At 35.1% G+C, this 22,715-nt stretch overlaps 2 protein-coding genes across 2 annotated transcripts; both read left to right on the top strand.

Annotated features, from left to right (window-relative positions):
- Window positions 1-4,696: 4,696 nt before the first annotated feature.
- On the top strand, window positions 4,697-9,509 carry LOC131040682 (uncharacterized). Its single transcript, XM_057973633.2, has 8 exons — window positions 4,697-5,116; window positions 5,219-7,477; window positions 7,559-7,624; window positions 7,699-7,817; window positions 7,908-8,231; window positions 8,314-8,400; window positions 8,498-9,236; window positions 9,327-9,509. Exons 1-7 carry the CDS (start codon window positions 4,840-4,842, stop codon window positions 8,807-8,809), a joined length of 3,444 nt encoding a protein of 1,147 aa, XP_057829616.2. The 5' UTR covers window positions 4,697-4,839; the 3' UTR covers window positions 8,810-9,236; window positions 9,327-9,509.
- A 224-nt stretch (window positions 9,510-9,733) lies between these two features.
- On the top strand, window positions 9,734-12,350 carry LOC131874624 (uncharacterized). Its single transcript, XM_059218298.1, has 5 exons — window positions 9,734-9,931; window positions 10,121-10,189; window positions 10,372-10,649; window positions 10,723-11,509; window positions 11,944-12,350. Exons 1-4 carry the CDS (start codon window positions 9,850-9,852, stop codon window positions 11,464-11,466), a joined length of 1,173 nt encoding a protein of 390 aa, XP_059074281.1. The 5' UTR covers window positions 9,734-9,849; the 3' UTR covers window positions 11,467-11,509; window positions 11,944-12,350.
- The last annotated feature ends 10,365 nt before the right edge of the window (window positions 12,351-22,715 follow it).

Below are 22,715 nucleotides of genomic sequence, written 5' to 3'. Positions count from 1 at the left end.
ATGTGACGCGGAAAAGAATCAGATGTATTGTTTCTTCTGCGACTGATTGATTGCAATCTTCAATATGGTTCAATTTAATACGTTATTTTTGGTCAGGACAAGTATTACTGTTTAACTATTTAATTAGGAGTACACTGGGTGGATAATGAATCAGCATTCAGAAATCAAACAAAAGAAATTCGATGTTGAATGAATCGGAAATATTATAAATGCTAGTGGGTTAGACTGAATCAAACGCCATTGGAGTTACGATTAAATTGTATTTTAGATGCCCTACCCACTTCTATAAACAAATTGCTGCAATTCTTCATCCTGATAAGTTTCACATTGCATGATTTAGTGCCACAGTTTGTATAATTCTCCTCCTCCGAGGAATTTTATACTGTAAGACTTAGGTAAATCCTTAATTGTTAATTTTCTTTACTTACTGTTTGTCATTAATGATGCAAGGTCTTAGAAGGCATTTCTTACCTATCACAAGATATAAGTTGTTTAATCATTCACCATTATATTTTGTGCTTATGTGAAGGGCACAGTTTCAGGAGAGCAGTTGTGGAGTTTAAATCCAAGGCATCTGCGCAGTCTCAGCGATGATAGCGTTTTTGGCTACAGAGGGGAAAGAGAAATGCATCCTCAATCGTGGCAAGACCATCATCTAAGGTAGGTACCAAAATCTCACTTTGTAGGAGTGCAAATTCTATTTTCCTGGTATTTAGGGTTTAGGCTCATCCTAGACTACTATCTCCTCTAGAAATCCCTCCTTAACAAACCCTCTCCGCAGAGGACCTCAATTCTATAGGATTTTTGTTTACAAATGGGTTCCAGAAATCTTTTGTTTTGCAGTTGAAGGATTGAAGGTTAAAATAATAGTTTTAGTTTTAGTTTTTCATTTATCTGTCTTTTCTTTTTTGTTTTCTTTCTTTTTTTTTTTTTGGTAGTGACGGTGTTCATAGTAAAAATTATATTTGAAGGGGATATATTCACGTTCAATTTTTTATTCTCTTATAAAAATTTAATTTCAAATTAATGGATTTCAGATTTCTTTAAGAAGATTAATTTATATACATATTTAAGTTATAAAGATTATTTTTTCTTTAAGTAGAACTTAAGTTTTGTATGTTACAATAGTATTATCTACTAATTTGAGAGTTTTATTAGTTTATTATCAAACGGAAGAAAGAAGAGCCTTACCCAAATTGACATCTACGAGAATATCTTCTCTCTAGAAAAAAATCAATCATTTAATGATCTAAGTAGAAATAATTGAAGCCTAGAAACAAAAAGGTTAAATAAAAGTAGATTTTTCTCTTTTTTGTCTACGAAGGTTTCTTTTAAGAAATCCCTCCCACACAAGGAAATGTTGATGATGCCTTTAATGGATTATATCCTTTATCTAGCCAATTTGTTAGAGATTTATAAGAGGGCCAAGCCCCAATAAGTTTGCTCATCAAAGCCATCTCATAGTGGTTGATAAGAGGAATAATTGATTCCCCCCATGGTAATGACAAGAGAGTGAGAATCATCCCATTTTTTAAATATACAAGACTCATTATGAACCCATTAATGGCGAGATCAATAATAGCAAAGTAGAAAGACAATGAAGGTCTAACAATCGAACTAGTCACAAGATTATGATATGAGTAAGAAGTCATTAAGGAAATATAAAAATAATCTTAGAGAATATATTGCGTCAATAGAAATGTTAGGAAGCATAAAATACAAAAATCTGAATGAAAATCATCTTTGAAAAGATTACTAGTCATAATAAATCTTCTATGCAACATTAAAATAAGAGCATTATTCAACATCTCCAAGTAGAGAATCACCAAGAGACTAAAATCAGGATTCATAATAAATCATTGGGCTAGGTGGTGATCAATAAGGCTATAATTATAAAAATTCCACAACAACTTCATTAGTTTACTTTTGATCTATCCCTCCTATGAACACCAATTTTGTCAAGAGAAAAGAATGGGTAAGGAAGGTACTTTAATCGCACAAGAGGTAGGCTCTAAGTTAAAGTATATTGGAAAAAATCAATGTTTTTTTGGTGCCACTATATTATAATATAGTACATTAATGCCTTTACATTTAACCAAAATGACATAAGAAAGGGGAGCTTGATGAAAAAACCCCTTATTATAAAATTGAATGATGAGGTGAAATTAGTATTTTCTTTTTCATGGTATTTTAATACAATTAGATAATATACTATTTTTAACTCATTATGATGAAACACTATAAATGAGGTTAATAATATTACGAAAGATTTATTGAACATAAGGGTTTCACAATCTAGCATGCTAGATATTTGACATCATGAGGTATGTCCATTGAAGTGTACACCATAATTTGAAACTAGGGTAGGTACATTAATATCTCTATAGTTAATCTTATGTGAAGTTGTACTATGGAACCAATTATAGACCACTTCATGCGAACTTTAATAAGCTCTTCTTTTACATTAAAATTTGTTATATAAATCTTTTGGATAAGATGCATTTGTATTTCAAATATTAGGAAGTCATTTAAATTCCTCTAGAAATAAAATATAAATCTTTTGCTCATCAAATATGATTTCATTTTTACATGCAATTGTACACTCAACATAAATAAATTCATTTATGTCGCATTCCTTAAAATTTGTTTAAAGAATGAAAAGAATAAAATTTAGTCAAAGATCAGCTTTATAACAAGTATAACTAAATAATGATTCTATTTTCTCCAACAATAAATACATCATGTAAATTAATAAATAAAATGCTTTCACATACTATTTTATAGCTTACACTTTTTCATTCATAATTTATTATTTATAATCATGAAAAGGAAACTAAATGTGTGGATTTTAAATTTTGTCCACCATTTTTATATTGATTTCAAGTGTGAATGATTAGGATTACTTTTTGAAATATTTCATAGTTTTAAAAAAAATAAAATTAAAACTTCATATATAGAATCTCTCTCATCTTGATGTTTATATCATGGTCTATAATCCCTATGATAACATGAAACAATCTATTTTTCCAAAGGAAAGCATTCTGCGTGAAAATAAATCTTACAAAACATTGAGCTATGAAGTTCTCTAAAATCATTAATAAAAGAGATAACACTTTTCTTTTAAGAAAGTCGTTTGAAAGTGTTGGATCCAAAAAAATAAGCTCCATTTTCCAAGGATTATTACAAATAACCAATATAGGTGAGAAACTCTTGGATAAGGATCCAAACCATCACTAAGGAATAGTTAATATGATGCTAATTGATAGTGTAGGGTAGACCATCTTCTTCTTCAAGCTCTACAAAACCTAGTAAGGTGATCCTTAATAGATCTTCTTATAAGGTAGCTAAATAGAAATGAAAACCTCAACACTAGGTCTAATGTACCCCTAATGGTAGCCATGAGTAGGCCTATGAGACCTCATAAAAAGTAGATGCAATAAAAGCATGTATATACATGTGTGTGTGTGTGTGTGTGTGTGTGTGTGTGTGTGTGTGTGTGTGTGTGTGTGTGTGTGTGTGTGTGTGTGTGTGTGTGTGTGTGTGTGTGTGTGTGTGTGTGTGTATATGTATATGTATATATGTGTGTACATATATATGTGTGTGTATTTGTGTACATGTACATATACATATACATAGATATGATAATAGAAATATTATAATAATATTTATATATATTTCTAATATGGTATAGATATGTCAATAATATATTTAATCATATAAATAAAATAATATAATAATACATATTATAAATTATATTATCATATAATAATATATATAACATTATTATAATATTAAGGAGCTTGGTGTGAAGGTGGATTAGAAGGATGATAGGAGAGAGAAGGCTAAAGTCATAGAGGAGCTTCAAGGTAGCTAGACAACCCTCAAGAGGAGGATGGATGAGATGATGGCCCTTAATGTAAAAATGACAAGAAGGAACTCTGTATTTTTTCAGATGATTCAGGAGGAACTTTATAGAAAGTAGGCGAAAAAAAGGTGCCAAATGAAATTGTCTTCTACCATTTTTATGAAGCCGACTAATTTTAGGGTGAAGGCTACTCAAGAGTCCCCTACTGTGTCTTTGGGAAAAGGTTCAACTAAAAGAATGCCCTTCTCTAAGAAGGCACAAAATGTCAAGTTGGGACTAGCAAAATGTATTAAAAAAACCCCACCAGGTAGACCATTGGTCAGTGTCTTCAGAGGGTGGTGTGGGTTCTCTTTTTTAGCTTCTGTTTGTCAATTTCTAGTCTAGTTTTCTGTTTTATTTAGTGTTTGATAGACAACTGGTTTTTTATTCTTTTTTGTCAAATGGTATTCTAGTTGGGTGCTCTCACTCCTCTTGAGACACCAAGTCTTCTCTCTTTAGCAATTATGTAATGGTTTGGGCCTCTCCCATTTTTTATCTAATCAAAAAATTATAATATTGACCTGAGAAACTACATCTAAGTTTTGATTCAAACTTGGATGTTTCCTAAGCTATTTCAGATTTGTTATTTTTTGATTGATTGCTCTTTTCTTTTTAAAAGATTCTAGATCTTTTCAAAACCTTGCTTAATAATTTAAACATTATAATATAATATCATTTTATATATAAATATAAGATTATTTTTATCTTATATATAAATATAATATTTTGATCAAAATAAGTGAGAAAAGACCCAACCCCTATAAAACCCCTATAGATGAAAATCATAAACCATAAAAAAAATATAATATGTGAGAAGCAAGCTGTTACATTTAAAAAACAATTTATTTCAGCTTATACGTGTTATTCGCAGGAATGTAGTGTTTCGTAGCTTTTTCCATTTGACTGACTGAAAGTTAGTCCTATAACGCAAAGACATGGAGATTTCTTCCACGCAGATAAGTCTCTCTTTTGAGAAGGTTGAGAGGAGTTATCAAACTCCACCAGGATGGCGTTTGGCAACTTTTCAAGAAACAAAAGCTAATCTCCAGAGTATTAAGCAGCAGGGCCTTTTTGAGTATTGGGATAGAGCTCGTCTTCTTGACGGTTGGATAGGTGGTGCTTATTTTGAACCTGCAATAGGAAATGAATTTAAAGGTTGTATGGGCTACATGCTTATCACTCCAGTTCACGCACAGGCGAACTCTTCCTCTGGTAAGTTCTTTTCTCATCATCTTTATTTTCGTCAAATGAAACTTAAATGACACTTGAAACATTTTTAACTTGTCATAACAGATTGATGGCAAATGTATTCAGGTGATTCAGTAAAGTACCTCTATGAGGATATTATTCTCAGCTTTGAATCGAAACTTGTGGCCTTGCAATTGTCTGCAGAAGATTGGAACTACGAGTTACTGTACTGGGTCCTCAACTCTTTTGCTAGCACAGAAACCATGGACTTAGCAGATGTCAGAGACGGCAGGATACCAATTCGAAATGCCTCAGCTGTTGATGAAATGAAAAACTTGAACTGGATGCTAAATGATGTCGCCAGAAACCTTTGGGACGCCCCTTTCAGTGAGGAGGAAGGCTCTAAAAAGCTTGATGCACGTTCAGTTGGAGATACGTTTGGTAAGATGGGGGAATCCTGTTGGGACAAATTCAGTGATGACCGTAAGAAGCTCTTGGGTCGTGCCTTTCTAGGGTCTATAAAAACAGCATCTTACGTAATTGCATCATTCGTTGAATATGATGTCATTTGGACTGTAAGCTTCGGGTGGCAGTACATCACTTTCCATACAATTATGAACTATGGATATTATGCTCTTGGTGGAGTGATGAATAAATGGTTAAATGACAAGAGTCCGCAAGTGACCAGAGGCGAACGTAATTTCGTTCTCTCTGTTTCTTTTATCTATTACTATTACTATTTCCACTATTACCGTCGGGATAAATATGTTTCCAGAAGGGAGAATTATAATATACTTGACAGTGTTTTCGACGTGGCTGAGAGATTTGGCGATGTTATTGTGATGAAGAAAGTGTTAGACTGCGGTGCTCGCTTGCAGATCACAAACACAAGGATGGTTCTGCATACTGCTCTCAAGGCTGATGTCAGCGAGGATAAAATGTTAGATATGGTGAGAATTTGTCTCGATAAGTTTGAATTGGAAGCAGAAAAACAGTTGGTCAATGCAGCAGATGGCGAAGGAATGACAGCTCTCCACTTGGCATCTTTGCAAGGGAAAGCACGTGTCTGTGAATTGCTTCTTCAGCACGGTGCCGAACCCCATGTTCAAGACAGAACAGGGCGACTGCCTTTGCACCATGCAATTGAGAAGAAGAACAAGCAGGTAATTGATTTGCTGATTGGGAAAGGCGTCTGTGACTATTTTAATAGAAAGGGAATCGGAATGTTTAGTTTAAAAAACAGTGATGGGCAAAGCCCTTTGGATGTAGCGGTTGCCCAAAATGATATCAAACTAATCACGAAGCTATTGCCAATTGCGGAGGAAACAACTGAGCCGTACATTGATAAACTGGATGGTGTCAAGCTTCTTCATGAATTTGCATTTCAAGGTAGCGAAGATATTGTGAGGAAACTGTTGGAAAGGGGAGTAAATCCACTAGATGTCGACGAGGAGGGGAAAACAGCTTTGCATTACGCTGCCATGTGTAGAGATTTTTACCCAGCAGTAACAACAATTGATGTAATACTTGATAATTGTAATGATGCCAAAACCCTTAAAGCAATGGTTGATTGGGAGGGTAAGACAGCTTTCCATTTTTCTGCTTTGAATGGGAATATAACGTCTGGAATTTCGCCATTCGAAGACTTGGTAGATGAAAAAGATATATATGATCGAAGGCCTCTTTATTATCTACTTGAATCAAAGTTCGATTTTGTTAAAGACCTTCATGAGTACACAAAAGAGATGGACAAAGCAGGCATCTGTTTTGGCGATTTGATAGGTTCCACTGGGCAAACACCTTTGCACGTGGCTGCTTTGGAGGGCAAAATATATCAAGTAGATGCTCTCCTTTCTATGTCAAGACATCCAAAAACATATGTGAGGAGAGCTGACTATCTGGGGCAAACGGCACTTCACAAAGCTGCAGGACGAGGACACTTGGACACCATGAAAGTTCTCCTTCACTGGGGAGCCCAGCCGCTTCTTGAACGGGACTGCGATGGGAGAACGGCTATGCATTACGTGGTCCAAGCCAAATCTGGAAGTGATAGAATAGAACTGGCTAAGCTACTCTTAAAGAAATGTGAATCCGATGATAGAAAATTGCTCTTCTTGTGGGCTTCGGCTGCAGGATTAGGCACTGCTGATCAAATTCTGAATAATTGTGATCCCCTAAAAGAGTTTCTTTTAGATCAAAAGAAACAACTCAGTCAAAGCAGAGATTCCAATTCGCACAGAAACAGTTTGTTGAAAATAGCAGCATGTATTGGCGATACCGATATGACAAAAGAGCTACTTGCTAGAGGTGGTCAAATCGCAGACATTGAAGATCGAAGATGGATGAAAGAGTTGGGGCCAGAAGGGAACGCCAATGTGCAGAAAGGTAATCTGGTATTGCAGCTAGTTTTTAATTGACGTAGTACGGCTATTTTCTAATTGTTTGAAATGACGTGGTTTTTTGCAGTCCTTAAAGAAATTCGAAGTATTGCAGAGCAAGGAAATGATCGACCAACAGTAGAAGACAATCTTGGTAAACACCGGTTTTAGCAAGTTCACAATAACATAAATGGACAAAGCTAAAAACACCGTTTTTTAATCTTACAGGAAGAGATGATTTTGCAAACAGTCTTGCCGCATTATTGTTGAACCCGTATTTTGAACCACCCATTGCGATTGGTATATCTGGTAGCTGGGGCAAGGGAAAATCCAGTTTGATGATGCAGGTAACATTCGTTTAACTTGTATCTTCATATCCATTTACATTTTCTCTGTATATAACTCTCAGATTCTCATTAGCCTGTGTTTTGATTCAGACGGAGATTAATTTACTCAAGGCAGCAGCTCAATCATCGCTATTGCCTACTTCAAAATTGCCTGTCCGTTCAAGTTTTCCAGGAGCTCAAATCCTGGAATTATCACGAAATGGCAAAAAGAAATACAAAGAGGTTAAGAGATGGGTTGATTTCATGAAAAATGGCTCAAAATTTAATACAAACTTTTTTTCAACTATGATAAAGCACTTACAAAAGTGGATAAGAAGTATCAGAGGAGTCCTTCAAAGACACAGGACAGAGAACAGAACTGAAGAATCGCAAGGACTCGGCGCAGAAAACAAAAGTGAAGAATCACAAGTTACGGTATATTTTAAAGCTACAGTTATTTGCGACCTCTTTTTTGCTTATCTATCCATAAACATAACTGAATTTTAGATGGCAACAGGACTCACTTTCCCAGTTTTTGCACAACTATGAGCGTAAATACCACAGCATTTTGAAATCTCTTGCTGCCATAGACGGAAGTGACATGGTAAGCGTTATATAACTTAACCATGATGCTATAATGTTGTCTTTTCTCCAAAACGTAGTTCTCAATTTTCAGTTAGTTGCCTATTTCTTACTCCCAGTTCAGTTCAGAAGGTCAACAACCATATACAAGAATTGAATCTCCATCAGAGAGAAGTGTGCCTGCTGTTATAACTGTCCAGTATAATGCATGGATGTATCGGAACGAATCAGAAGCATTGGCAGGTTTGGCGGTTGAAATCACCAAGGAAATGGAAGGAATAATGACAGAACCCCAATGGTTGAGCACGTGCCTGAGAAACACTTGGAGAAAGCAGAAGCGAAGTATATGGACTGAACTTCTCTTCCCGTGCCTCCTAGCGATATTTTTGGCTGGCATGTTTACTTTCGTTTGTATGGATAGTACTGGATAGATACGATGCCAAGGAATTTGCAGAGCTCAAATATGCATCTGTACCTGCAACCATAGTCATTATGGCCTGGACGTTGGTGAAGTCGGTGACGAGGATTGCAAAGCCAGTAAGTACTCAGCTGATGAATTACATAGAATTTCCTGACCATTCCGAAAACTTGGGATATCAGGAAAGAGTAATTTCTGACATCAAGTTTTTGAAGGAAGAGATTGGCAGAAAACCTTATTTTCTCTGCACTGTTAGTAGATGTATTTGGTGGTTCATTAAGAAATGTTGCATGATATTGCTCTTATATCCCAAATTCTTTGGAGATACAATGGCGAGCACAAAAGCTGAGTTGGCATCTATATCCTATGCCAGTGTTAATCCTAGAATTGTTGTGTTTGTAGATGATCTTGACCGGTGTCAAGAATCTGTTATATTGCAGGTAAATTCAAAAGTCATTTCATCGTGTCTGAAAATCAAAACATTTTATGTTGTTCGTGTTTATTAATGTGAATTTTTTTGTGGAATCCAGGTTTTATCGGCCATTAACCTTGTCTTGGCCGTATGCAAAATCAGTGTAATAGTGGGTATGGACAAAGCCTTGATTGAACGGGCAATCATAAAAAAGTACGGAGATAAATCTTCGAAAAATAGTCAACAATTAGCAGATCATTATCTGCAAAAGATAATAAAACTGCCACTTGACCTTCCTGACCCCAGTGAGGATGAATCCAAGAGGTTTTTGGACACAGCTGGGTGTCTTTAGTAGACAAAGTAAAAGTCAGAATTCAGAACCAGATGCATATGATGATGTCCAGGCAGAAACAGATGTAGATTATGATGCACTTTTCTCCATAATCTATAAGGATTTTGAGATTCGAGATCTAGGTGATCATCTTATGAAAATGTTTAGTCCAGAGAGTCCGATTCAAGGTAAGCACTGGATTAGAACAGGAAGCAATTTCATTGGAATAGAAATAAATAATTCACATATATTTTTTCACGCTCTATATTATTCATGCGGTGAAGAAAATTTGCTATTTGTAGATGCTAGTATGTCACGAGAAACAAGTGGAGCTCCTCTGTCAAAAGGAGACTCAAGAGACCGTGTTGCCATAGACGTGACCACTGGAGCAAGTAACTACCAGAAAATATTATAATATTGTGATAATTTAATAGTGCGTCACAAATTGCAAACATAAGAAATTTAGAACTTTATCTATTACAATTAGATGGAAGCAAGAACATACACTAGACACACACCAAAAAAAAAAAAACTAATATAAATTTATTTACAAGGACTAACATCTAATGGCTTGTGTCTAGATACTGACTCGAGAAAATCAGAGAGTGTGCTCCAAAGCATTGGAAAAGCTCCCCTCAAACCAGATGCAGGTGGAGCTGACAGAGATATCAATATTTTGCACAATAAGAGAGTAATATATTAAATTAGATAAACATCTTACTCTTTCAGCATTGCATTGAAACTCTAACCATCAGATTCTTTATCAAGGTTTGATTTACATCCAAATTCTTTTGTCTCGATACTCGGTGTTTAAACACACATGTTATTGTAGGTAATCAAAGTTTTAGTGCGTCGATCTCTGTAAGGAATATGCTATTTGTGAGGTATAGCGAAGGGGAACGAGACGCATTTTGTCGTTTCCAAAAAATGGCTACGGATTGCCGAAAGCTACCTCGAGAATGGAAGCGTCTGCTTTGCTACCATAGATTGATCTGGTATATATTGTACATGGGGAATGAAGTAAACTCTATGCTTGGATGGCAGGTCCAGTTGATCGCATGGGTATTTACTTGTTGGGAATGGCAAGAAAATATGAACATTATCATCGAGGTATGCAAATTTTCTACCAACTTTTATATATATATAATTACAACATAATTAACAATGCGTTTTCTGCTTGCAGAACTGGAACAGTATTGGTATTCTTAGAACCTCAAGATCCGATTCTAATAAACCCTCATTAAGAGCCATCGTAGAACATTTTATACGAGAGGACAATAAAGATGAAAAGATGCCAACAATGCCAGAACCCCACGAAGGTTCCTCCCAAACAACCAAAGGAGAAATGGATGCAGTTTCAGAGCATTTAGAAAATAAAGAGGTGGCACCTGAAACATTGGTAGAAGGCATGGACCTGCCTAATAATTCAGACGATCCTGAAAGCAACAAAGGAGTACAATCAAATGAAGCTGTCAAAGACCAACTGATGAGAGAGATAGAGGGTGAAGCAGATGTGTGTATAACAAGAGATTACTTTGAAGGCAAGAACAGAGCTATTTCACAGAAATTGGACGATGTTGTAAAAGAAGTGAGAGAGGTTGAGAAAGCATTAAGAGAGGAAATCAATAAAACATTAGGAAGGAAAATGTACGAGCTGCGTAAGGAAATAGACAAGCTGCATAAGGAAATAAAAGAATTAAAGGAGGCGAAACAACAGTCTGAGAAAAATAAGAAGAGTGAGGAGGAAAGAGAAACAAGGCTAAAAACATGGAAGAGAATGAGATTGGCATTGAAAAGATATGATGTCTCCATGGAAGGCATAATTGCTTTTCAGAGGTTTAGATTTTACTGCGTAGCCGGCTATCTCCCATGGCCACTGCCCAATGAAGAAATTGAAGACCTCAGATTTCTACAAACTGCAAGATGACTACTGCCTTTAAGATGGTCTACGCCACTATTTGTTCATAAAGGTACTGTTTATTCTAACAAACCCATTATTTTTCCAAACTAAAGCAATAATGGAGATGAATATTGTACATTTATAATCCTAATAGCCTTTCGAAGGTCAATGTTAGAGTTCTATTTGTTCGTGTAGTAGTTATGGATATAAAACATCTTGCTTTCTCAACAGATTAAACTTCACACATTAAGTTACATTTTTAAGTTTAAAAGTGTTACACATTCAGAATTGACTGACATTTTTCATTTTTTAGACTTAATATGTTATTTAATGTATGTCTTCACATTAAGAATATACTTTTATACTTAAAAGTATTAAAATTGACTAAAATTCTCTAGATTTAATATATAGTTTAAGGCTGGCTCTTTCTCACAGGCATTCCAAGATGTTAAATGATATTTTCTCATAAAACTTCAAAAAAACAAAATATGAAATTTCATGCAGGAATAAACAGCGAATGTCGAATTTGATGAAAACATTCATTGCTCTCTGGCTGCTAGGACATGAAGTGCACCGGGGCTGGAAATCAGCATTATGGTGTGGTGAATATTCTCACATCGGATGACATTGCTTTTCTCATTCACGTAGTGCTCACCATTCTGTGGGGTAGTCCAAAGCAGAGCAGCCACTCCAACTATTCTTTATCAGTGTCCTGCACATCTGACTGTGCGCATCAGTTGTTCTGTTTCTTTGAAAATTAGTTATTATTTCACTCTAAGATTGGTCTTTTGGAGCAAAGGCAAACTTATTGAATACCCTGCTCTTCAATCTTAGTCCTATAGAGAATCCACCAAATAAATACTATTCTGGTAGCTCGTTCTTGCTGTAGAAAGTATTCATTTTAACATTTGTCACTTAATTGAGTCTTTATATTATGAAGTATATTGTTTTGATTAAAAGTGGACGCATGTATCATTCTTTGCTACATGAAACGTGCTTGTTTCTTTCTTTAGTTTAAGATGAAACTTACAACTATACTATAAGATATTAAAGAAATAAAAATATAGCGTGGATTGTGTGAGCATTGGATTAACAAATCCGCAAAGAAACCCTACTTGAGATTTCTCTTGACTTGCAATTATATTTGTGCAATGATTCCTTTGTAATATGATCCGTATTACACTTGAAAGGCAGAGAGCTAGGTGGGGCTTAAAAATCATGTTTTTTAAAGTGTAGAACCTTTCACAAGCTAGAGGTTTTGTGAATATATCTAATATCTACTCATTTGTACTATAATACAAAAATCTGAATCAATCTTTCTTAAATCAACTCTTTTATAAGGTGATATTGAATATCAATACATGTGTTTCTATTATGAACTATTATATTCTTTGTCACAATACAAGAAGGTAGATTCATTTTGTAACTAATGCAAATTTTCAATTGGTTTTGTTAACTACACTACTTAGAAAGTCATTGATGTTATAGCTTTGTACTCTACCTCTATTGTAGAAAGTGATATAGTTGTTTATTTCTTGAACTTCTAAGAAAATACTATAGAACCAAGACTAGAACTGTAATAAAAAAGTATACTTTCAAGCATTTGTAAAACCTACCCAATTGAATCTATATAGCCAATCAACATAATATCTTTTGAATGTTGAAATATGATGAACCATAAATCAATTTCATTTTGAAATACCTGCAAATTCTCTTAGCTGAGCACTTCAATGTGTCTTCATATATTCTAACATGAACCTAGATACCATGTTAACTAGTTAGGTAGTAGTTAAGTAGATTAAAATACTAGTTAACTTTTTACATAAAGTGGGGTCAACTAGATCTAACACAACTATGTTAGACAAATATAAATGGGTGTTGAAACTAGTTTCCACCTCTTCATCGAGAATTTCTATAAGATATTCATAACATTGTATTGAGACAATACTATTCTATCTTTAACTTACTATACTTTTATACCAAGAAAATAGTGTGTTTATTCTAAAAAACAATCTCAAATATTAAATAGATTCTATAGAGTTCACAAAAAAAATTGAATTATTTCTAATATAGATAAGATCAACAACATAAAGAATTATTTGGATACAAGCTACTAATATAAATATTCAGATCTAACCGACTCCTTACAAAATATATTTTTTACTATAGGTATGAATCTGTCATTAAATAGTATGCTCTTTGTTCCTATTAAGATCAAACAAGGCATTTTTTAATATGTAAAGATAGTGATATGTATGGAGAATGTGATCCTAGCCTATGTATACAAACTAAGATCTTAATTGTCCAACATAATCATGTAAGGAAGTTAAGGTAGTAGAAAAAATCCATACACTAATCTTGAGAGGAGGTTTATGCAAAACTTTATAGATATTTACAACAGGTGTAGGACATTAATATAAATAAACATAAATATCATGCATACCACAAAACAATTATTTAGATGGGGTAAACCCCTTTGAGAGAAAAATCCCAAATTTTTAAAGTTGAATTAAATATATTATTAAAAATTCAACTATAGATTACAATATACTTGTAGCACAAAAGATTCTAAGAGAACTATCACCAACAGAGATCCAGAAGCAACTCAATAGATATTAGACTCTTTAAGTACATTACAATACGCAGTCGTACTACAATTCCCTCATAAAAATAGGGTCGCTTCAATGACAAGAAAAGCACATAAAATATCCATCGTTAAATCTATGACTTGATGATAAACAATCAAGATTTAGAATGCTAAATTATACATGAAATAACCCCTCTTGCGACTCCCCATGCCCATTTATCATAGTAACCTTTTATTATTGCAAGGTTGAGACATCATTTTTCCTAAAAAAATCATTGCAAGCATAGATAGGTGTTGGTGTAAATAATTATTCATCTTGGATATTATTACACTATACTTAAGTTTACTTAGGAAATGCATTTTATAGTAGTTTGGGTATGAGACACTTGGGTGTTTGTGTCACATTGGGATAGTGTGTGTAGGAGAATTTCCACCTTTTATGGTGTTGATCTTGTTACTACTTTATCATATCCACTTATTGTGGAGTGATAATTCCACCTTCGGTGGGTGATCCACCTCATATGGAATATTTTATTGTTTCTCCTACCTACCACACCTATTTCCTACCTACCCTTGTTTCTTATTGAGCCACATGTCATGTTTGTGTGCTCACATATCCATATAGCCTTTCCTATATAAGCAGGTTCATCTACATTGTATGGACATTCATTGAATAACACTTGATGATCTAGTTGATCAGCATTTTGCATCTTGATAGAATAAAATTTATTCTTATCATCTATTTTGTTCTCTCTTATTTGTGCTTTCCATTGCCTCTAGATCTTGGCAAAATCTCACATGGTATCAGAACCATTAGAATGTGATTGGTTTGCCAATTGAGAGAAATGTGGGGTTTTGCATTTTGGAGCTTTCTATTGTAGGTTATTATTGGAGCTTGTTGGGTCAAATCTAAGGTTACCATTGGATTGAGGAGGTTCGAGAAAGTCATAATCGCCTTTTATTTTATCCAAATCCGACATCCGAGGCCAAATCTAGAGTCATTTGAAGGTGGAGGGTGGTGACTTGTCCCAGCAGCGATCTGCAATTTTGGAGCATTTTTAACCAAATCTATCATCGCCATTACGCCCAGAATGCCCAAAAACCTCAAGATCGACTGCCAATTTGTCGAAATCGGCCTCCGTTACCCCAAGCTAAAAAAATTTCCCCTCCTGGCCCGCCGTACGGACTTGTATAAGTCAAATTGGGAACACAATTTTTTCTTGTCACTTCATACCTGTCTTGCAGTGCTTCCAACTGGCAGTCAAGGGGGGGGGGGGGGGTCGATTTTCTCCTTTATGTCTCTTGGCCACATCCCAATCGGAGGTGTCTTTTTCTACAGTATTCTACAGGGTTTCTTGGTGGCATAATTTTCATGTTTCCAGATTTGCACTATATCATGTTGTATGCTCTTGCATGAGCAATATTGTACTCGCACTATCATAAAGTGCCACACCTCTTTGTATCTTGTCATTGTTGACATATTTGATGTAATCCTCTTGTACATGTAGATCAGGAATATCCTCGTGAGACTTGGTGCATGGCTCCAGTTGAGACTTAGATTGTACACATTTGTGCATGGCTCCCATGAGACTTTGATTGTACCAGTATTTCTGCTATTTATGAGTATCCAGATGATCCTCAAAGTAGGTTGTCTCCATGCCTGATTTTTGTTTTGTTGCAGCGAGTGATTCATCGTCATCGACTTGGTACCTGATTTTGTCACACTTTGTCATTATTGGTGCAGCATTGGCTCTCTTTCTTCCTTATGGGGAGGTATCATCATTGGACCATCTTTGCAGAAGATTCGACATTGAGGGGGGGCTTCATGTCTCTTCTTCTCCCTTATGGGGGGGGACATATTTTGTTCTTCTCATTTATCATTGAGAGCATTGTGTGCTTTCTTCATCTCTATTTGGGGGGGGAGTTTTTTCCCATTGGGTTTTTCTCTCTTTCTCTGTTTGTGAGAGATTGCATTGGTTTGTGTGCATTTGTATTTATACATGGGTACCTAACATGGTCTCGTAGCTAGACCCATCTTGCATTGCTTAGTTGCATTGTAGACTTAAGTGCATTCCGCTAAGTTGCACTTAAGGGGGGTGTTGGTGTAAATAATTATTCATCTTGGATATTATTACATTATACTTAAGTTTACTTAGGAAATGCATTTCATAGTAGTTTGGGTATGAGACACTTGGGTGTTTGTGCCACATTGGGATAGTGTGTGTAGGAGAATTTCCACCTTTTATGGTGTTGATCTTGTTACTATTTTATCATATCCACTTATTGTGGAGTGATAATTCCACCTTCGGTGGGTGATCCACCTCATGTGGAATATTTTCTTATTTCTCCTACCTACCACACCTATTTCCTACCTACCCTTGTTTCTTATTGAGCCACATGTCACGTTTGTGTGCTCACATATCCATATAGCCTTGCCTATATAAGCAGGCTCATCTACATTGTATGGACATTCATTGAATAACACTTGATGATCCAGTTGATCAACATTTTGCATCTTGATAGAATACAGTTTATTCTTATCATCTATTTTGTTCTCTCTTATTTGTTATTTCCATTGCCTCTAGATCTTGGCAAAATCTCATGATAGGTTTAGCTATAATAGGAGAGTTGAACACTTGGGATCTATGTTCCTTTTCTATGGTTAGAGTTGAGGTTGATATGCGATCTAAAGTTAATGATAGAAAAATGATAACTTTAAGCAATAATAGTACATTACAAAATATTAAGCAAACACAATAATCCAAATCTTTAAATAAGACATAGAAAGGAGCTTGGATCTATAAACTAAAGCTAAAAGTGCTAGACTAGCATGCTAGGAACCCTAGTCTTGGGTGCCTATGACTAATCGAAAGAAGAAAAAATGTAGTCAGGAGGTTATGTAGGTTCGTCTCTCAAAAATAAAATGGACAATAGCTAGACATGTGTGTTGGCCACCCTAGACTAGGCCTTTTCACTTGTTCAAAAATTGTTGCATTCTATTGATGTAGGAGCATCCTCGATTCATAGCAATCTTGCATCAACCAAAAATATTTTCCTTTTTGTCTTGCTTTTTGTTTGTAGTTTCAGCATTTCTTTTTGTGTGTCCCAGATTTGGCTCACCGGATCCTGTGGAGTTGGATTCTAATTGAAGACTTGATCATCTTCCTTATTCCCAAATCGCAGAGCATTTGGATCTTTTTCCAACAAGTTATCGCTATCAGTTTTCATGACAGTTTCCTATTACCGGTTGACAATTTCCTATTACCAGTTGCCTGGACCTATTTGCATTGGTGATTTACCAGACCCCTTCCGTAGCTTGCGGAGCCCTGAGCGTTGATTTTGATGTTCCTTGGTGTGTCCAATCCGACCTTTTCCCATGATCTACACTTCATCCTTTGGATTTTTCGAAGGAATTTCTTTGGCGGAGGCCGACCTTGTTGGTTTTGCACGTTAGTTCTTGTTCTTTGGGTTTTGATCCCTTTTTGGGCCGACCGGATCCCCTTGGATCGTATAAATCATTGTAATTGAGAATTAGAATTTAATGAAGTAGTTAGACTGGGCATAGAAGATAGATCTTAAGATTGAAGGTCCCAGTTGTGACCTATTCTGTACTTTGAGCATGTATTAGCAAGCTTGTGAGTCGTTTTCTGTAACCCGGTTGTTATTGGTTGGTTGTAATCAATTTTCATGTTATAATTCAATCTATTCTACATTGCCTCCATCATGTCCTTTTGTTTCCGTTGTGTTTACTCTTGCTGACCGGTCTGGATTGATCTCTTTGAGGTCCCTCCTAACCGGTGACTGCTTCATCTATGATAGTCTACTATACACTCATGTAACCCTTTCATTGTCAAATTTGAACTTGCACACACAGGACACGAAAAAGAAGTGTTTTGTTTTATAGGTTCTTACCTAATTTAAACTCTATGTCGGTGTTCCCACCTCCACAACAGCTAATGGTGATGTAAAAGATAAATTATCCTCAATTCAATAATGGCTAAACAATAATGAAAATATTGAAATGAAATATGACCTCAAGTATGAAAACATTGACATGAAGTCTCACATAAGGCTTGATGACTACTATGTATGTTAATGCATGATTTCATCATGGGGAAACACATTGTGATTGATCATGATTGCTATAACAAAGGTGTATTCTTGAATTCTTTGCTCCTTGATTACAAGTATGTGTTGAATTGATTTGATCATGCTTTATTGAGTATGCTTGTAGGACATAATAGTTGATATTAGTTTAAAATGAGAGAGAGATTTGTATTTATATGCAACTTACAGCTTTTGAAATTTAATTTTTGGGGAAGGTTGACACTCGAGGGAAAATTATAACTATTTGTAAAGTTGACATTCATATTTCAAGTTCAAGGCCAAATTACTTAGATAGGGGTGTTATGGTTTGCACCCAACCCAAGGAGCCAATCTATAGACCATCCTTCATATACAAGAGAGAATCAATCCTTTAGATATTATTCCACTAAAGGAAAGATAAATTTGAGTTGATTTCAAATGTACAAAGGGCCTTGCTTCTAAAGGAAAGAGCAAGAGATGAGAGATTGCAAGATATGGACAAATGTCTCAATCTCAAAGAAGAGTAGGTAGGGTCTACCCACCACTCAAATTCCCAATTAAATGCAAGTGGCCTAAGTTGAAACTTAAGTAAATGTAAATAGTGAAAACTATTACTCCAACACTCCCCTTGAAGTGAAACTTAGCGAGTCAAGCTATGCAATATGAGATGCATTATGGGTCCCAAAAACAAAGCCATGTTAGATACCCATGTACAATTACAATCCAATGTAATGTCTCATAAATGGAGAAAAAAGAAGAAAAACCTTGTGAGAGAAAAATCCTTTTTAAAAGAGAGAAAATGAAGGACTAAGAAGCCTCCAAAACAATGTCCTAAAAGCATGAACAAGAAGAACATCACTGAAGCATGAAGAAGTTGTAGATAGTTGTTGAAAGAAGACTGATATGATGTTATAACTGAAGAAGCTCCTTTGAAACTAGGTGATGATCAAGATCAAGAAAACAACAATCTACATGAGTGCCCAAAATGATACTACTAGAACAATGATCATATGGAAACAACTTTCCAAAAATATATGTCAATAAAAAATATAGAAAACACATGAATTTGTACAAGTGACCCCAATGTCTCTACTCAACCAATAAAGTTGAAAAATACAGGTGCAATAGTCTTAAGAACCATGATCAACTGAGGATGAATGTTTGCCTCCGCAAAATAGGAATGCAAGAGTGTATCAACTCACTCCAAGTGAAACCAAGGAAGCATAAGCACGAACAATATAATACCCCCCATAATGCTAACTAGGGAGAAGCATGACAAGATCCACTAAAATTGTGTGTCACCAAGCAATGCATGAAGCAAATGTGACAACATTTGAAGTGAATAAATGATAGTACCTATAACTGAAGTAAAGGCTATGCACCAAGACTGCACACATATATTAGGCAAAATCTTGGAGATCCTATTGTTGTTGTGGAGGGACACTCACTTGACAAAACTGTGATTGACAAACAACAAAGGCACTACACAATCTCCTTTGGCATTTTAATGTAATACATTGCATGTAGAACATTTTGTCGCAACATTTGCGCAAAATCTCCCAAAAATACATGATATGGAGGCACTTTATCTCAATGTGTCTACAATAGAGAATGCTTACAAAATATGCTTAAATGATCCATAGGAACAAAAAAAAATGAAGAAAATACCAGCACCAATGGAAAAGTGCATGGAACCACCAATCTGATGATACCTTGTTTGCTAAAAATAGAAAATAGATGCCCAAGTTATGGCCATTTGAAGATAAATGCCAATTTGAGTTTTAAGGATGATAAAAGAAGATCACTATTCTTTAGTACTCGAGGGCTAGGGTGTGGTCACCTATGTGACTATGGCTCAGCTAGTAAAAAAATAAGTGGTCCCCCATGACGAAAAGGGCACTAATAGAGCGGAACCAATGAGAATGTAGATGGGATGGTGGGGGCCAATGGCAGCTTCACACCACCTCCCACACACATAACCACGAGGCATCTGGGCCTACTTGCTTAAGGCACCACATAACTTCTTCATGTGTGCAATAGGAATAGTGAACTCAAACCACCACACAAACTGCACAATTCACAGATGTCTTGAAGAACCGCCATCGCTAGAAATGACGTATGAAGACATCAAACCACAAAGCATGTATAATCTTGAGGATGACAAAACGCCATGGACTCAACCACCACGAGCCTCAAACATGGAGTGCAGGGAAGGTTAAATGCAAAAAGAGCCAAACAAGGTGAAGTGCACAAGTCATAAGGCATAGTGTGTGTACCACACATAAGCAATCTTAAAGAGCTATCGACTCCAATCTATAAAAAGAAAAAAAGTACACCCCACACTCAATGTGGAACTAAACTTTAAATGTGATAGCCAAAAACACCAACTGGACAAACGAAAAGAGCCCACAACTATTGAGGGATAGACAACTAACAATATCTTGCAATGCAGACTTAAATGAGACTACTAGTTAGCACAATGGGCAATGGCTACACAGGGGACAAAACGGTCCGCCCCATGTCATGCCTTCCCTTCTCCATGCCCTCATGTCATGACGCCACCATCAATCAAATTGTCCCGTCAGAAGCTCCGCCCCCAAAATTCGTATTGTCCTGCCGCCTCCACATATTTTAATATGTTTTTAATTTATTATATATATATTTAAAAGTTACAATTATTAATATAATAAATTAATAGTTGATTATATATTTAGATTTTTTAATAATAAGTTGTATGTTTTTTTTTTTTTTTGTCTATTTATTTTAATAAAAATCATATTATAATATATATAATATGTAATTGATGATTTTAAGATATATGTATTATATAGAAATTTTAATAATATTATTTTTTAATTTTTTACATACATATAAATAGGTAAATAATAATTTATTTTTAAATTAAAAAATATTATCAAATTTACTAAAACTAAAAATAAAAGTAATTAACTAAGTTTCTTAGTTAAAAATATTATAGTAAAGTAATTAAGTTACACATATTTAAGTTTTTATATCAAAAAAAATTATTAAAAGTAAAAATAAAAGTAACTAAGTTACTTAGCTACTAAGTTACATATTTACTTTTATTTACTTAGTTACTTAACTTAGTTAATTACTTTTATTTTTAGTTTTAGTAAATTTGATAATATTTTTTAATTTAAAAATAAACTATTATTTACCTATTTATATGTATGTAAAAAATTAAAAAATAATATTATTAAAATTTCTATATAATACATATATCTTAAAATCATCAATTACATATTATATATATTATAATATGATTTTTATTAAAATAAATAGACCAAAAAAAACAAAACATATAACTTATTATTAAAAAATCTAAATATATAATCAACTATTAATTTATTATATTACTAATTGTAACTTTTAAATATATATATAATAAATTAAAAACATATTAAAATATGTGGAGGCGGCAGGACAGTACGAATTTTGGGGGCGGAGCTTCTGACGGGACAATTTGATTGACGGTGGCGTCATGACATGGGGGCATGGAGAAGGGAAGGCATGGCATGGGGCGGACCGTTTTGTCCCCTGCGTAGCCATTGCCGAAATGTCATACGATGGCCAATAAAAATGCACCAACTACAACTAATCATAATAAATGTACGAAATATCCAATAAATGTGACAGCGAGGAGGTACGACCCCATCAAATATAATCACTCGATGCAAGAAATATGGGCCTGAGCATGAAAAAGAACTTAACGAATATTGTCTATGGCCGATCCAACAAAGGTGGTGATAGTCAAAAGCCTTGTTCTACAAACTGAGGCCAAGAAAATTGAGAGCCACGTGAATCCCTCAAGTTCACCTGAGACATCGATTGTTGCGGCCAATGAATGGAAGAATATATGGGCTACAACAATAACCAGACAATAATATATGCCAACCAAAACATCAGGCCAAACGGGCTCAAAACATAAAGCACCTTACTAAACACGGATTAACTAATGGCTGCAAATATGGGCTCAACTTCATCCGAGTCACTAGGATGCCAATCAAGCAGACAAATGGCTGATGCAAAAAACACATAGCCAAATAAAAACTGATCCCCAACTATACAAAACTGACTCTCATTACAAAAAGGAATTTGACGTGTACTAAAGTGAGATTGCTGTCAAAGGATGAGTAATGGGCCGTGAAAACTACAGTTCTGACTATATAAATCCGCCTAAGCAACGCTCTGCCAAAATAACATATGCATACCAATAAAGTGAGCACTCGATCAAAGAGGTTGGCCACAAATACGAGTCAACAATAAGGACCGATGAACTCCAATCACATGTCGGCCATCACAAGGAGCTCCAAACCAAAAGAACATAGGCAGCAAGAAAAAAACACCTTATCTATAAAGTATGCAGGGAGTAACTATCGATTCCACACAATGAATGCTAGAAAAAAAAAATCCTCTATATAGGCTGATAAACATCAAAACGCCTCTGGACATGAGCAGAAAAAACCAAAAGAAAATCCTCTAGAAAAATTACCATTGCAAACAAAGAATTCAAGCATAGAGATAATCTCGACCAACAAATAAATAAAGGCCGGTAATGCCTCACACTAAGGCGCTGACTACG

The sequence above is a fragment of the Cryptomeria japonica genome, chromosome 3, assembly GCF_030272615.1.
Source record: "Cryptomeria japonica chromosome 3, Sugi_1.0, whole genome shotgun sequence".
Taxonomy (NCBI): domain Eukaryota; kingdom Viridiplantae; phylum Streptophyta; class Pinopsida; order Cupressales; family Cupressaceae; genus Cryptomeria; species Cryptomeria japonica.
The sequence above is the reverse complement of the archived record's forward strand: the minus strand, read 5'-3'. Positions and strand labels throughout refer to the sequence as shown.